This window comes from Procambarus clarkii, chromosome 63 (genome assembly GCF_040958095.1).
Source record: "Procambarus clarkii isolate CNS0578487 chromosome 63, FALCON_Pclarkii_2.0, whole genome shotgun sequence".
NCBI lineage: Eukaryota > Metazoa > Arthropoda > Malacostraca > Decapoda > Cambaridae > Procambarus > Procambarus clarkii.
Genome location: NC_091212.1, coordinates 15,293,876 through 15,312,057, shown reverse-complemented (window position 1 = coordinate 15,312,057; position 18,182 = coordinate 15,293,876). Strand labels below are relative to the sequence as shown.

At 37.9% G+C, this 18,182-nt stretch overlaps 1 protein-coding gene across 1 annotated transcript in view; it reads right to left on the bottom strand.

Moving 5' to 3' along the window:
* Positions 1-18,182, bottom strand: part of LOC123769493 (trichohyalin) — a 518,341-nt gene that overhangs the window by 288,665 nt on the left and 211,494 nt on the right. The window contains 1 exon segment of the mRNA XM_069308773.1: positions 12,476-12,508. Coding sequence (XP_069164874.1) covers positions 12,476-12,508 — 33 coding nt within the window.

The window sequence follows — 18,182 nt, the reverse complement described above, 5'->3', positions numbered from 1 at the left end:
AGAGGGGGAGGTGTGTCGGTGGTGGGGGGAGAGGGGGAGGTGTGTCGGTGGTGGGGGGAGAGGGGGAGGTGTGTCGGTGGTGGGGGGAGAGGGGGAGGTGTGTCGGTGGTGGGGGGAGATGGGGAGGTGTGTTGGTGGTGGGGGAGGGACCGGCTGACTCCGTAAGCCTAACCACACTCCACAGACCTGTGACCCAGATTTGTTTCTTAAATGTACAGTACATCATCGTATATTTTAGGCAGGATGTGCCTGCAGGCTGGCAGGAAACATCCAGAGGATGTTTGCCAGACGTCTTAATAATCAGTTAGGAACAATTAAGGACTTTTATAAAGCGGATCAGGACTTCACTTATTGATGAGTACAAACAAAACACGGTCGCATTTACGCCATGAACCTGACGATTTTTTCCCCTAGAGTTTTTTCATAAATTTTTCGGAAAAATTTCTTTTTACATTTCTAGTTTATTTTTTCCCCTCTATTTCTCGTATACGAACTTACATGTTAACCGACGGGTCTCGTCCCCAAGGGGTTCGGAAACCAAGTGGTGCTCTGTATATATATATATATATATATATATATATATATATATATATATATATATATATATATATACACTCATGGATATATACTGTATATATATATATATATATATATATATATAACTGAAAACTCACACCCCAGAAGTGACTCGAACCCATACTCCCAGGAGCAACGCAACTGGTACTGTATGTACAAGACGCCTTAATTCACTTGACCATCACGACCGGATAAAATGAGGTGATAGCCGAAGCTATTTGAACCACCCCACCGCCGGCACTCGGATAGTAATCTTGGGCATAGCATTTTACCAAATCGCCTCATTCTTTGGGGCACACGTGAGGAACACAAATGCGAAACAAACAAATGAGGAACACAAAACAAGCCTGGGGACCATTCAGGCTTGTTCGCATATTATATATATATATATATATATATATATATATATATATATATATATATATATATATATATATATATTATTAAATATGACCGAAAAAGTAAGATTAATAATTCTAACACGAATTCAGGAAAGACTGCTACCAAAATATACTAATATATAAATATATATATATATATATATATATATATATATATATATATATATATATATATATATATATATTATATATATATATACTAATATATAAATATATATATATATATATATATATATATATATATATATATATATATATATATATATATATATTAGTATATTTTGGTAGCAGTCTTTCCTGAATTCGTGTTAGAATTATTAATCTTACTTTTTCGGTCATATTTAATAATATATATATATATATATATATATATATATATATATATATATATATATATATATATATATATATATATATATATATATATATATATATATATATATATATTTAATAATATATATATATATATTAGTATATTTTGGTAGCAGTCTTTCCTGTAGACATATATTATTAAATATAACCGAAAAAGTAAGATTAATAATTCTAACACGAATTTTCTCTATCTTTCTTATGTTTCTTTTCACTGTTAATGGTAAATATGGACCAATAGGCTTTCTACAATTACTTCCATTCAATACCCATTGTTTCGTGTTCTGTCTTGTGTTAGAATTTAATACCCATTTAATACCCATTGTTGAAAGTTCGTTTTCACCTCATCCACCTCATCCAAATGTAGATATAAACTCGAAGATGTGCAAAGCTCTATTCAGTTTCAGTTGTGTGTTTGTAAACTAAAGTCTTTGAAAATGTAATAAGTTTTACGAAACGCGCTCAAGTGTCGCGTCAGACTAGAAATAAAAAATGAATTTTGGAGAATTGATCTTTGAATTACCATCAACAGTGAAAAGAAACATAAGAAAGATAGAGAAAATTCGTGTTAGAATTATTAATCTTACTTTTTCGGTTATATTTAATATATATATATATATATATATATATATATATATATATATATATATATATATATATATATATATATATAATATATATATATATATATATATATATATATATAACTCAGAACTATATGTTATAAATGGAAATATCTGAGGTTGGAGGTTAGACGGGAAAGAATAGGGAGACATGGGGGGAAGGAGGGGAAGGGAATATGGAGTGATGAGGAGAGAGGGAGCATAAAGAGAAGGGGAAGATGAAAATAAGAGGGTGATAAAATGGGAAGGGGGTAGAGTAATGGAGCTGAAGAGAGAGAAAGGGTGGGAGAGGGAAGACGGGAGGCTTGGGGGACGGGAAGGGAAGAAGAGGGGAATTTCAGGGTGGGGGAGTAGAGTCAGACAATTCCAGGTACAGTTGGGTACCTCCAAAAGTATATATATAATTATAGCATAAAAGTACACACACACACACACACATTCACACACTACTGGAAAGTCGGAAGGAGTTAATTCATCAAGATCAATAGTTATGAGGGAGGACAGAGAAGCTCACGCTCTCGCCCCCAGTAAACACAATTAGGTAAGAAAAATTAGGTAAGCACAACTAGAAAAGAACTGATCTAAGTGTTTACAAACACATATGCTAGCTAGCATCTCAAGCAGAAAAACATAAACAAGCCCATACATTCATACAAGCATATGGTGCAATTATAAGTAGAAATAACAGAACATAATATATATATATATATATATATATATATATATATATATATATATATACACACATATATATACACGGTATATATATATATATATATATTTATTTTGGTAGCAGTTTTTCTTGTAAACATATGTTGTTGAATATGACCGAAAAGGTAAGATTAATAATTCTAACCCGAATTTTCTCAATATTTTGCTTATGTTTTTCTTCACTGTCGGTGGTAATAAAAATAACAATTCACCAAAATTCATTTTTTAATTGTCTGACGCCTGAACGCATTTCATAATTCGTATTATATTTTCAAAGACTTAATTTACACACAAATTCTTCGTACTTATACTCTATTGGATGAGGTGATATGGTACAAAAGTTTTGGGAGAGGTGACAAACACAAGACAGAGCACGAAACAATGGATATAAATTGGATAAGTGAACATATGAATGGAAGTAACTGCAGAAGGCCTATTGGCCTATACTTCCTCTTGATGCGTCTATATTGGTACGGAGTCTTGAAGTGGGTAGAATGTAGTTGTGCATTAATTGGCTGTTGATTGCTGGTGTTGACTTTTTGATGTGTAGTCCCTTGCTGATTTCAAGCCGCCTGCTATCGCTGTACCTATCGATGATTTCTGTGTTGTTCGTTAAGATTTCTCTGGTGATGGTCTGGTTCTGAGAAGAGCCCTGTTGGTTATGCATTGTTAATCGCCTGCAAAGAGATGTTGTTGTCTAGCCTATATACTGAGTTCTTTGGGGCTTACAGTCCCCAAGTGGGCATTTAAAGGCATAGACGACGTTGGGCTCCTTTACGGCGTTCTGCTTGGTATCTGGAGAGTTTTTCATGAGTAGATTTCCCATTTTTTGGTTTTATAATAAATTGTCAATTGTATTTTCTGATTTTTGTCTGTAGGGATAACGTTCCTATCAACAATATCTTTCAGGACCCTTTCTTCTGTTTTATGGGCTGTCGAAAAGAAGTTCCTGTAAAATAGTCTAATAGGGGGTACAAGTGTTGTGTTGGTTGACTCTTCAGAGGTTGCATGGCGTTTCACCTTTCTATTTATGATGTCTTCAACGAAACCATTAGAGAAGCCGTTGTTAAGTAGGACCTGCCTTACCCTACAGAGTTCTTCATCGACTTGCTTCCAATCTGAGCTGTGGCTGAGAGCATGGTCAACATAAGCGTTGACAACACTCCTCCTGAACCTGTCTGGGCAGACGTCACTCTTGGCATTGAGGCACATTCCTATGTAGGTTTCCTTAGTGCAGACTGCAGTGTGGAAGCCTCCGCTCTTTTCTGTGACTGCTACATCCAAAAAGGGCAGCTTCCCATTATTCTCCATCTCGTAAGTGAAGCTCAACACAGAATTCCGCTCAAATGCCTCCTTCAGCTGCTGTAGACATCTGGCATCAGGTACCTGCGTAAAAATGTTGTAAACATACCTGCAGTATATGGCGGGTTTCAAGCCCATGTCAGCTAAGACCTTCTGCTCGATGGTGCCCATGTAGAAGTTCGCAAACAGGACACCTAGGAGTGAACCCATGGCGACCCCATCTACTTGCTTATACATGTGCCCATCTGGGCTCAAGAAGGGTGCCTCTTTAGTGCAGGCTTGGAGTAGTTTCCTCAGTGTGTTTTCTGGCATGCCAAGAGGAGTGCAAGCTGGGTCACGATACACTCTGTCTGCTATCATCCCGATTGTTTCGTCCACCGGCACGTTGGTAAATAGTGACAATGTTTCTCCATTGGTTTGTAGCGTGAAGTAGTTGCGTTTTGTCTTTGATTTTATTTTCTGCCTTGTGTATCTGATTTCGAATCAGATCTTTGCGATATTTTATCATGAAGGCTTGATTTCTTGCTGCTGGGTCGTGTGTTTTAATATTAGTATATTTTGATGGCAATCTTTCTTGTAAACATAAACAACAGCCACATCGACGAAAACCTCCGTACTCGTATCGAGCAACACCTCGACATCCTCACAGATCGACATCACCACAGCACCGAAACCAGGATAATCAAGAAACTAACAACATTATATAGAGGACCTATAGCGATTCCGCGACCAAGAGATGGCTTCCTGAACCTTGCTGGAATCAACCTCACTGAGGACCAAGTCACTCTCCTAAATCTGGGTATAAACTGTAACGTTATGTCCAGACCAAGTGAGATGGCCCGGAAAGTGGAGTTGGAGATCCTGTTGGACGACATATTCGACCTCGAGACACAAAAAGTCACCACCAAAGACACCTTGTAAGCAGAACTTATTGCAGAAGGAGGAAAGATTCGAGGCAACTACAGAAGCACCATACTGTTCCCCGAGCTCAAAGCGGCAGCTAAGAGCCTTCGCGAGAACAAGGAGATAGTCGTCAAGAGAGGTGACAAGTCGCCAATATATGTCATTCTTAAAAAAGACGAATACCTGACAAAAATGAACCTCATACTCTCTGACCAAACTAAATTCCAAAGGGTAACGAAGGACACTACAGCCGAATTGAAGACAAAATTAAACAGATTGATCGAAACTGTGAACGCCAAGAAATCCGACTCCACCTGCCAAAAATTATTGGGAATACAAACCTGGGTATGCATATGGAAATGTCAAGACACACAAGCCTTGAAACCCACTTCGACTAATCATCAGCCAGATACCCACACCTACGTACAGACTGGCGAAGCGACTCAATGGCTAGCTGACTCCTTATGTACCTTGTGCTTTCAGCCTGAAGTCTCCAAAGGAATTTGTTGACTTACTGCGGGAAACACAGGCCACAGGAATAAGAGCCTCGTTGGACATAGAATCACTGTTTACCAACGTACCTATGGATGAAACAATCGGGATGATAGCGGACAGAGTGTATCGTGATCCGGCCTGTACTCCTCTTGACATACCAGAAAACATACTAAGGAAACTACTCCAAGCTTGTCCTAAAGAGGCACCCTTCTTGAGCCCTGATGGGCACATGTATAAGCAAGTAGATGGGGTCACCATGGGTTCTCCCCAAGGCATCCTGTTTGCAAACTTCTACATGGGTACAATCAAACAGAAGGTCTTAGTTGACATGAACTTGAAACCTGCCATATACTGCAGGTATGTTGACGACATTTTTACACAGGTATCTGATGTCAGACGTCTGCAGGAGTTGAAGGAGGCATTTGAGTGGAATTCTGTGTTGAGTTTCACTTATGAGATGGAGAAGGATGGAAAGCTGCTCTTTCTAGATGTAACAGTCATGGAAAGGAGCGGAGGTTTCCACACTGCAGTCTACACTAAGGAAACAAACATAGGAATGTACCTCAAAGCCAACAGTGACTGCCCAGACAGGTACAAGAGGAGTGTTGTCAACGCTTACGTCGACCATGCTCTCAGCCACAGCTCAGGATGGAAGCAAGTCCATGAAGAACTATGTAAGGTAAGGCAGGTCCTAGTCAACAATGGCTTTTCTAATGGTTTCGTTGAAGATATCATAAAAAGGAAGGTGAAATGCCATGTAACCTCTAAAGAGTCAACTAACACAACACCTGTACCCCCTATTAGACTATTTTACAGGAACTTCTTTTCCACAGCTCATAAAACGGAGGAAAGGGTCCTGAGAGATATTGTTAATAGGAACGTTATCCCTACAGACAAAAATCAGACGATACAATTGACGATTTACTATAAAACCAAAAAACCGGCCAACCTACTCATGAAAAACTCTCCAGACACAAAGCAGAACGCCTTAAAAGAGACTAACGTCGTCTATGCCTTCAAATGCCCACTTGGGGACAGTTAGCCCCAAAGAACTCTGTATATAGGCAAGACAACAACATCTCTTTCCAGGCGATTAACAATGCATAAGCAACAGGGCTCCATCAAGAAACATATAATCTCTTCCTACAGCCAGACCATCAGCAGAGAAGTCTTAACAAACAACACAGAAATCATCGATAGATACAGCAATAGCAGGCGACTTGACATCTGCGAGGCACTACATATCAAAAAGTCATCACCAGCAATCAACAGCCAATTAATGCACAACTATATTCTACCCACTTCAAGACTCTGTACCAATATAGACGCATCAAGAGGAAGTATGGGCCAATAGGCCCTTTGCAGTTACTTCCATTCTTCCCTCTCATTTATCCAATTTATACCCATTGCACAGTGTTTTAACTTGTGTTGGTCAAAAGTTTGTTCACATCATCCAAAACTTTTGCAATATATCACCTCACCCAAATGCAAGTATATAAGACAAGCTGTTCAATGTTAGCATTAAGTAAAACTCTTTTCAGGTTACAGTTGTGTGTGTGTAAACTAAAGTCTTTGAAATTGTAATAAGTTATTACGAAACGCGTTCACGCGTCGCGTCAGTCTAGAAATATAAATGAATTTTGGAGAATTGATTTTTCAATTACCATCGACAGTAAAAAGAAACAGAAGAAATATTGAGAAAATTCATGATAGAATTATTAATCTTACTTTTTGTCATATTTGACACATACATTATATATAATATATATATAATGTATGTATATATATATATATATATATATAGTGCTTTATTATGCATATATATATTATGCATATATATATATATATATATATATATATATATATATATATATATATATATATATATATATATATATATATATATATTTCCATTTGGCAGTCCCTATATCTGCGACAGGCACACCTCCTCTTGATTCGCAGCAGCTCCGTAATGCAGTCACTTTCCTCCTTGCTGTCCCTATCCACACTGTTCATAGGTGCACTTGTGGCAAGGCAGATGCGGACAAATATGGAATGCATGGCCTGCACTGTGGAAAATCAGGCGCTTGGCACTTACGACACGACAAAGTCAATGACATCATTAAGAGGAGCCTTGCCTCTGCCCAGTGTCCAGCAGAGAGAGAGAGCCTTGCAATCTTTTGAACCATAACTGTTAGTTTTGTTGGCCGACCAGATGGAATCACACTGCGCCCTTGGAAAAAATGGCAGACAATTGGCATGGGACTAAACTTGCGTATCCACCCTGGCAGCCACATACATACATCACCCTCTCTGTCGACCAAGCGGGAGCTGCGGCGACACACAGAGAACTATACAAGTCAACCAAGTACAGGGAAATAGATCAATGGCACAACTTCATTCCAATAGGATCCGAGACCCCTTGGTCCATGGGAAGAAAGTGCAAGGAGGTCTCTTAACCCTTAAACTGTGCATGGCATTATATTATATTATATTATATATATATATATATATATATATATATATATATATATATATATATATATATATATATATATATATATATATATATATATTTATTTTAAAGGAGTGACATGTCCCACCATGCGCTTGGCATACATATATGATCTGCATATTTAAAATAGTCCTGCACATACACTATATATATACAGTAGCACCTCGATTAACGAGCAGCTCTATCTACAAGCATTTCGAGTAACGAGCGAGCCACTCGCAGCAAATTTGTCTCTATTGAAGAGCTTCACCTCTATTAATGAGCAAAACCACATGCATGGTGCTTCCTAGCGTCTTGCTGGTTCTCGCAAATTCTCGGACGCATCCGACGCCATTATTGTTGTTGTATCACACACGACAAGCATCCCTCTGCATTTATTTGTGTTTTTTTTTTGTGGTTTTGTGACTACAATTTGTGAAGCACGATGTCGCCAAAGTAGCTGCTTGCTAAAGATAGTGTTTTCAAGAGGAAGAAAGAGACAATTACTGTGGATTTGAAGAAGAAAATTATAGCAAAGCATGAGCGTGGTGTCCGTGTGACTGATCTCACAAGGGAGTATGGCAGGTCCTCATCAACAATTTGTCCCATTAGTAAAGGGATGAGGAGGTAAGGGAGGATGCTGCCTCTTCTAGTGAGATCAGGGAAGTGTTGGGAATGTTTGAAAAGGTGACTGCATTATTGGAAAAGCATCACCCTGATAAAGCAGTGACAACCTGGTGTGTGAACATGTTTAACCCTTAAATGGCGCATGGCTATATACCATTTGACACCCACAGGTGCATACAAAAAAAAAAAAAAAATCTTTTCTTCCTAACCTGTTAATTTGTGTTCACTGATCATGAGAAAAATAATAAAAAAATCGTAAGTGGCATATTTTGCCCGCTATAGAGCGGGGAAGTCTGGCAAAAAACAGGCGCTGACTCAGCGTGCGTCCCAGGCGGTCTGTTGCTCGCCAACTGTCAGGCCGGAGTTGCCACAAAGAGATAATTACCTAATTATTTCAATGTCTCTGATTGATTTTTCATAGTTTTTTTGCTGTAATATTATTCAATAGTGTGTAGTGTGATATATTTATATAATAAGATGAGTGAATCATCGCTGTACTCAAAAATATGGTGTGCATATTGTTAATTCAATTATGTTCATCAGTGAACAAATACTTTGTCGGTTATTACACTATATACACAGGTTATATATAAGTATCCATGTTTTGTTCACCATAATGAACCACTAAGTTGCTAATATGAGTCAAAAAGTAACGAGGAGTGACCGCCACAACCCAGCCAGCCACTCACTCCCTCCTTCCTTCAACACCTCACTCGCCCACATTCTCCTCCCACCATACTGTTTTTGCTTTTATATACAGACATTATATATAAGTATTTAAATGTTTTGTTCACCATAACTGTACATCTAAGCTTGTATGGTGAGTAAAGGTACAAAGACGTAGCTACTCACACAGTCAGCTGGCTGCCGCCCTCAAGGCCAGACGCACTGATATTTCTCCTCCAACAATACTGTTTGTGGTGTTATTATGCTATATACACACATTATATATAAATATCTACCTGTTTTATTCACCATACTTGTACAAGTAAACTGGTATGGTGCCCAAAGACCATCGTGGTCACCAGTAAACAACATAAGTCGTGCAGACGACGCCATCGCCCTCACCAAAATGGCGGCTCCCAACCTACTCCTCTTGCTGTTTATACCCTCTATACACACGTTATATATAAGTATCTACATTTGTGTTCACCATAGCGAACCACTAAGCTGGTATGGTGAGTGAAGTCAATAAAAGGTGGCCACACACAGTGAAAAGACAACACCACTACCCTCCCCTCCCACAGCATTACTCCTCCCTCCATGGAGCACAGCGCTAAATATCACCACAATCCTGCTATTATCAGAACTCTGGTCAGTTGTATCACAGTCAGGGGTCTTATGTAATAATATCATCACTACATAATAGCATGAACAAGTATATTATGGCATTTTTAGGTGATGCTGTGGTCACAAGCTGAACAGCAGTGCTGTGAGCTCATGCTGCGTGCGTCAGGCTTGGTAGCTCACTCAATACTGAGGCTCCTAACACCCGGAAATTTGGCTCATAATTTAAAAAAAAAATGGCATCTATTTACAAGAGCCCTGATGAAGGTGTGGTGAACCCTGTGTATCCGCGGGCTGTTTAAATCTTGCGTAGTACTCCAAAGCATCATATGATGCAATGCGCAATTTAAGGGTTAATGACAATTTGCTGTCTCGTTTTAGGGACATCCTAAAACATAGACAAAAGCAATTGTCAATAGACTCGTTCTTTGCAAAGTAAAGACCAGCCAGTGATAGTGAACCACAACCCGGTCCCAGTGGGGTGAAATTCCCAAGAAGAAAGAGGCCGTCTGACTCAGAGGTGGATTCTCCTTCGACACCATAACCCCTCTTCTCCTTCCCACCTCCCCATCGTCTCCCTCAAGCCAGCAACGACTCTTCATAAGGTAAAGTAAACATGAAAACAGTAAAACAAAACATTTATAATTACATGTGCAGTATTATCTTGAGGTTATCTTGAGATGATTTCGGGGCTTTAGTGTCCCGCGGCCCGGTCCTCGACCAAGCCTCCACCCCTAGGAAGCAGCCCGTGACAGCTGACTAACACCCAGGTACCTATTTAACTGCTAGGTAACAGGGGCATCAAGGTGAAAGAAACTCTGCCCATTGTTTCTCGCCGGCGCCTGGGATCGAACCCGGGACCACAGGATCACAAGTCCAACATGCTGTCCGCTCAGACGACCGGCTCCTTATTATATTTACATTATAAAATGTCATACAAGTACTGTAACCACTCGATTATCTGGGATTCGAACATCCGGAAAACGCCCTTATACGGCCAAAATTGTGACCAGATAAAGTTATCTCCATATCTGGCCAAAATGGCCATGGGAGCCGGATAAAAGCTGGTTTAGCAGGATAAAAAATCGGAGCCGGTTAACTTTCTGACGATGTTACAAGACAGAACACGAAACAATGGGTATAAATTGGATAAGTGAACATATGAATGGAAGTAACTGCAGAAGGTCTATTGGCTCTTGCTGCTTCCATATTGGTTCGGGGTCTTGAAGTAGGTAGAATATAGTTGTACATTAATTGGCTGTTGATTGCTGGTGTTGACTTTTTGATGTGTAGTGCCTCGCTGATGTCAAGCTGCCTGCTATCGCCGTACCTATCGATGATTTCTGTGTTGTTTGTTAAGATTTCTCTGGTGATGGTCTGGTTGTGGGAAGAGATTATGTCTTCCTTGATGGCTCCCTGTTGCTTGTGCATTATTAGTCGCCTAGAAAGAGTTGTTGTCTTGCCTATATACCGAGTTCTTTGGGGCTTACAGTCCCCAAGTGGGTATTTAAAGGCATAGACGATGTTGGTCTCCTTCAAAGCGTTCTGCTTGGTGTCTGCAGAACGCTGTTTCGTGTTCTGTCTTGTGATTGTCACCTCACCCAAAACTTTTGTACCATATCATCTCATCCAATAAAGTACAAAGAATTTGTGTGTAAATTAAGTCTTTGAAAATGTAATACGAATTACGAAACGCGTTTAGGCGTCAGGCAATTAAAAAATGAATTTTGGAGAATTGTTATTTTTATTACCATCGACAGTGAAGAAAAACATAAGAAATATTGAGAAGATTCGTGTTAGAATGATTAATCTTACCTTTTCGGTCATATTCAACATATATATGTGTATATATATATATATATATATATATATATATATATATATATGTATATATATATATGTGTATATATATATATATATATATATATATATATATATATATATATATATATATATATATATATATATATATATATATATATATATATATATATATATATTATATATATGTCGTACCTAGTAGCCAGAACGCACTTCTCGGCCTACTATTCAAGGCCCGATTTGCCTAATAAGCCAAGTTTTCCTGTATTAATATATTTTCTCTAATTTTTTTCTTATGAAATGATAAAGCTACCCATTTCATTATGTGTGAGGTCAATTTTTTTTTATTGGAGTTAAAATTAACGTAGATATATGACCGAACCTAACCAACCCTACCTAACCTAACCTAACCTATCTTTATAGGTTAGGTTAGGTTAGGTAGCAGAAAAAGTTAGGTTAGGTTAGGTTAGGTAGGTTAGGTTGCCGAAAAACAATTAATTCATGAAAACTTGGCTTATTAGGCAAATCAGGCCTTGCATAGTAGGCTGAGAAGTGCGTTCTGGCTACTAGGTACGACATATATATATATATATATATATATATATATATATATATATATATATATATATATATATATATATATATATATATATATATATATATATATATATATTATATTATATATATATTATATATACAGTATATTTATATATTTATAGGTGCATATGAGTACATGTGGCATAATAAGTCATGGTGGGAGGGTGTTCAGTTTACACATACACAACAACCAGTCTGCTCACCATGCCAGTTATCATTGATAGCTCACATAACCTGACACTACTTCACACCTATCGCACATGTCTTACCAGTGACAAGCGATTTCTCATTGTCCATAACTCCTGCAACATAAGCAGAAGTGAAACATGAAATTAGTAAGCTTTCACAGTTTTCACTGGGAGATGGATATCACTGAAACTTTACTCAAAGATGACTCAAATCCAAAGTTTGTAATTGATGTCAAGTTAACAGTGAGACTCTTACATGAAGGTGTCTTCGGAAACAGAGGTTTCTAACATTACTTAAGTTTAGATTGGTAAATTTAAACTTCTTATTATATATAAAAAATTACAGGTCATTGACACTGTATTTGTAAAAAAGTTCTTTGAAAAATTAGACAAGAGCAATTACTACACTTCTTGCTGACATATCCTTTAAACTTATCTCCAAAATGACACAAAGATCCAGCCATATATAATTGTTTTAAAATATGAAATAACAGACTATATAAGCACATGAGGACAAGTTGTGCACTGCCAAAATATTCATTGATATTTGGCAAAAATCCATGTTTCATTAATTTATATGAACACATTACTATAATAGAGGTGGCAGACCTCTAAAGTGATGATACTGATGACTGACAAATACCTGCTTTAATGAGCAGTAGTTCTATTCAGTCCTTAGCTCAGTTATATTCAGCATCAGATATCAAAGACTGTCACTAAAACTGCAAGAATTTGGTAAGGTAGTCGTACAAGACGGCAACCCTCATTAGGAAAATGCCACATCTGTCTGGTAATACACAACTGTCCATTAACATATTTATGAGCCCTAGGCAATAACAGGATAGTTAACATAGCCAATACTAAATTCATGTTCCTGCAGAGAACTGCAGGTGAGTATCCTGACACATGTTTAAGAACCGAGTAGAGTAGCAGAGGAGTCAGAGGTGTAAAGTTCACAGTGTGTGTGGATTGGCTCAGGCAAGAGGCCAACCCGTCTTCAGACCAAGTCCATTCCATCAAGCAGTCAACCCCAAAGATGCTTTTGTCAATTTTAACATGTTATTCATTCAAAATAGGAATTTTCTCAAATATGAATTAATATTGTTGTATATTAGCATACTGTGCATATTTATGTATTGGTTGGGATAGGTGTTTAGGTTCTGTTGGCAATTATTTGTATTTGTAGTATATGGGTGAAGCATTTACAGCATTGTGGTTTGAACAAGAGTCATCAGCAAAGCACTTGTTCGAGAAGTGTTCGAATGTAATTGGTTTTGAGTCATGCGTAAACCGCTTTTCATTCATAAACAGAGTTTGGCGGGGTGCATGGAATGAACTTCGGCCTTTGTTTATGAGGAAGGACTGAAGAGGCCCAACAAATTCCATCCAAGACACTTTAACATATTAAAAAACAAAGACTGTAAAAGCTACCTAACATACCTTCATAACTTCATTTGTGAAATTTAGGAGCTTTGTGCATACAAGTTCCTCCTTAATATACGGACCTAGTACTTTATTACACCCGATTACTCTATTTCATATATATTATTTAAATTTTGGTAGCCAGGCTTCCATATCCATAGAATTTCTAATTTGAGTTTCTGTGAATAGTGTATTCGGAGGCCATTTAAGATTGGAACTTTATTCGTCTTAGTTGACTTTAGTCCTTGTATGTTGGCAAATATAAAGGCATTTCAATTTTGGGAGTCATATCTGGGAGGTTTTGATAAGTCAACTCCATCTCCATTATGATCCAGGGTGTGCAATGATATTGTAATTGATTCATCCAATATTGGTAGCTGCACTGTTGTTGGTGGTTGTGGTAGTTTCTGTATGTAGTTCTGAATGTGGTAGTGCATAGACAGTATGACTGTTCACTCTGCACTAGGCCCTAATTCTTGGAACTTAACATTCATCAAGAATTGTAAAAAAACACTATCGCAGGCCCCTCACATTCTTTGAAGACAGAGCCTAGGTACTGGCGTTATCCCTGACATACTAAAAACAGCAGAGATAGCACCACTCCAAAAAAGAGGAAATTAAGCAGAGGCAAAAAATTATGGACCGATAGCACTAACATCACACATCATAAAAAAATCTTTGAAAAGAAGTAAGATCACAAAATACATGGAATCACAGCATCTCCATAACCCCTGATAACGTTTCAGAACAGGGCACTCTTGCCTATCATAGTTGCTGGACGGACCACTATGACATGGCCTTAGATGCCACGGAAGACAACCAAAATGCTGATATAAGTTACACAGATTTCACAAAAGCCTTTGACAAATGTTACCATAGTGTTATTGCACACAAAATGTGTTCAAAAGGAATTACCGGAAAAATATGCAGATGGATCTACAATTTCCTGACTAACAGTACCCAATGTGTAATAGTCTACAAAATAAAACACCTCAGGGTACTGTGCTTGCTCCAGTACTTTTTCTCATCCTCATATCGGACATAGACAAAACACAATCTATAGTACTGTATCATCCTTCATAGATGACACTGAGATTTTTATGGGAGTAGACAACATAGAAGACACAGCAAACCTCCAATCAGATGTGAATCAGGTCTTTTGATGGGCTACAGAAAATAATATGATATTTAATGAAGATAAGTTCCACCAGCTCCTGTGCTACATAAAAAATTAAAATACCTATATAAACGGAAACCAAGTACTGTACAAAATGCAGTCAAATCATTAAACATAGAAAAAAAAATGTAAAGGATTTGGGTGTACCCATGTTGGAACACCTAACCTTTAAAAACCACAATAAAGTAGCCATCACATCTGCAAGAAAAATGACAGGTTGGATAACAAGAACTTTTCAAACTAGAGATGCTATACTGATGATGATACTTTTCAAGATGCAACTGCTCTCTAGAGTGGAATACTGTTGCTTGCACAATGACAGCCCCTTTCAAAGCTGGATAAATTGCTAACCTGGAGAGCATGCAGAGATCATTTACTGATAGAATCCACTTGGTAAAACATCTAAACTCTTGGGACCAACTAAAATGCCTAAATCTATATTCTTTTGAGCACAGGCGGGAGAGATACAAAATAATTTACAAGTGGAAAATATTAGAGGACTGGTCTCAGACCTGCACACAGAAATAATACCACATGAGACCAGAAAGCATGGCTGGATAGGCAGAATACTCCCGTTGAAAAGCAGAGGTGCAATAGGTACTCTGAAAGAGAACTCTAATCTACATCAGAGGCCCGAGACTGTTCAACACGCTTCCACTACACATAAGGGGGCATAACTGGCCGACCCCTCACAGTGTTCAAGAGAAAACTCGATAAGCACCTCCAAAGGCTACCTGATCAACTAGGCTGTGATTCATACATCAGGCTGCGAGCAGCCGCGTCCAACAGCCTGGTTAACCAGTCCATCAATGAGGAGACCTGATCGAGGACTGGGCCGCAAGGACATTGAGCCCCGAAATCATCGCAAGGTAACTGGCTTCGAATACCACTTTGTGCACTATTTTTCTTCACCAATCCTTCCCATACTGTAGACATATTGCTGTCTAAGGGCTCCCATCTCTTATCTCTTCTAATATGCATATGTCAGCATATAAACAAAGTTCAGAAGTTTCAGATTGGCGGTCTTCCCATCTCTAATGCTCTGCATCTCTCACATGGAACTCTGGCCAAGTGAGCTCAAAACATTTATTGTCAACTGACAGCTTGCACAAGTTAGAGGTAAAATCTCCAATTTGTTTAAATGCATTATGTTCCCTTTGTTAGCATACTACATTCTTTTTTTTTTTGGGGGGGGGGGTGTATTTTGTTTAATACTGTATCTGTATATTCCCTTCGCATAGTATTTAATTTTTTTGCAATTGAAATGATTTTGTTACTATACATTTCGAAGCTGGTATTTGCAACTTGATCTGCATTTTCCTCTGTAAACTTTATATATTTCTGTCCATTACCCACTGTGATTCTTTCTTAATATTATCCTTTAATCTCTCAGGATTAACGTTATTTTGTCTGACGATGTTTTGTTTCTAGGTTTGGATTCTAATCTCTACCATTGTTGCTTAGAGAAATTCTGGTTCCTGCCGTTTGATGTGTTAGAATATATTTGATCCCAGTAGCTTCCATTGCTCTGCAAAAGCCAGTTTACATACATCAGGTATGTTTCTTCTATGTTTCATTAGGTTCCATTGCTCTGCAAAAGCCAGTTAACATACATCAGGTAAGTCTCTTCTATGTTTCATTAGGTTCCATTGCTTTGCAAAAGCCAATTTACATACATCAGATATGTCTCTTCTATGTTTCATTAGGTTCCTGCACTTAGGTTATCAGTGACGCTAGTCCTATGGCTGAACAGGTCAAATAAACTCTCTTATTACAAACACAACATTCTATCCTTACACTTTTCTTACTAAATGACATGAGACACCTAACAGTCCAACATGTTCCCGCAAGTCGTATTCTGTAAACATTGTTTAATTGTTGATGATTTCAAGAATACTTTTAATCCCGCGTGCGTTCCCTCATGGTTGCCTGCTCTGTGAGGCTTCGTGTCTTCGTAGCTCGGTTGCCAGATCCAAATTGCTAAAAGTAGCGAGCTGACAGTCTAAAAGTAGCGAAATTGCAATAAGAGTAGCCCAATTTTTTATTTAGTCAAATCAAATAAAATTAAATGTTTATTCAGGTATAAGTACATACACACATACAAGATGAGGTATTAACTGTAAGGGATCTTTCCCATCATTTATCAATCTGTAAATTTCTAGATACAGTAACTTTCTCTTCATAATGAAGATCTGTGGAACCAGCTGTAGCTTTCTCTTATTATGTAGTCGATGTTGGAAGGCAATTCGTCACATGCATGAGAACTGGCCAAGTGCAAAGGAATGACATGTGCACTTGATAAGAAACATATTAGCAATATCCTTCTTCATTAAGGTGTAAAGTGAATGATGAGCTCCACACAGATTTGATGCCCAGTCCATGCTATAGTAATTGCAAAACATTGCTTTAAATCAACTCCAATATTGCCAAAATAATTTTTGAGGTGTTAATACAAGGCTTCAGAGGTTGTACTTGTGACTGAAATTAGTCCCACAAACTGAGATGAAATCCTATTTTGTCTAGCATTATAATATCGAACACAGATACATACATGTTTTTCACACGCAATATCAGTCGACTCATCTATAAAGAGAGAGAATGATGTCTTCATCAGATCATTAATTAGTTCATTAAACAGGACTGGTGAGATAACTTTCTTGATGAGAGCACTACACTTTGTTCTATGCAACAGCAAATTAAAGGAGCTCGCCCCAGACGTTGACGGCATATCTGCTTTCAAAAGTTTACTCAAGTAATCAATGGACTTAAAAGAAGAATGACATGCAATATATACAGATAGACGACATTCAAATTTAGTAAATTTATCTTCCTTCTTTGATAGAACAGACTTGATGCTCTTCTGCTGATGACTTACCGCCGATATATTTTGTCTGTGCTTTAATGTTTCACTGTGTTTCTTTAAATCACTTCTATGAGCTCTTATCTCAGTTCTACAAACTTTACAATATGCCTTATTTCCATCTTCTTTCACTTCAGCCAACCACTTTCCAAACACGGGATCCATAAGCCAGGACATCTGAAAGGCTTTCTGGTATTTAGATCACTTCCCCATTTTACACTACTTTATCTTAACACTTAAGCAAATTGTAAAAGTAACAGCAGTGACTTCTTTTATAATTGCGGTAACTTGCATCGAACTATCCTTCTGGAGGTCAGAGCCACACTAAC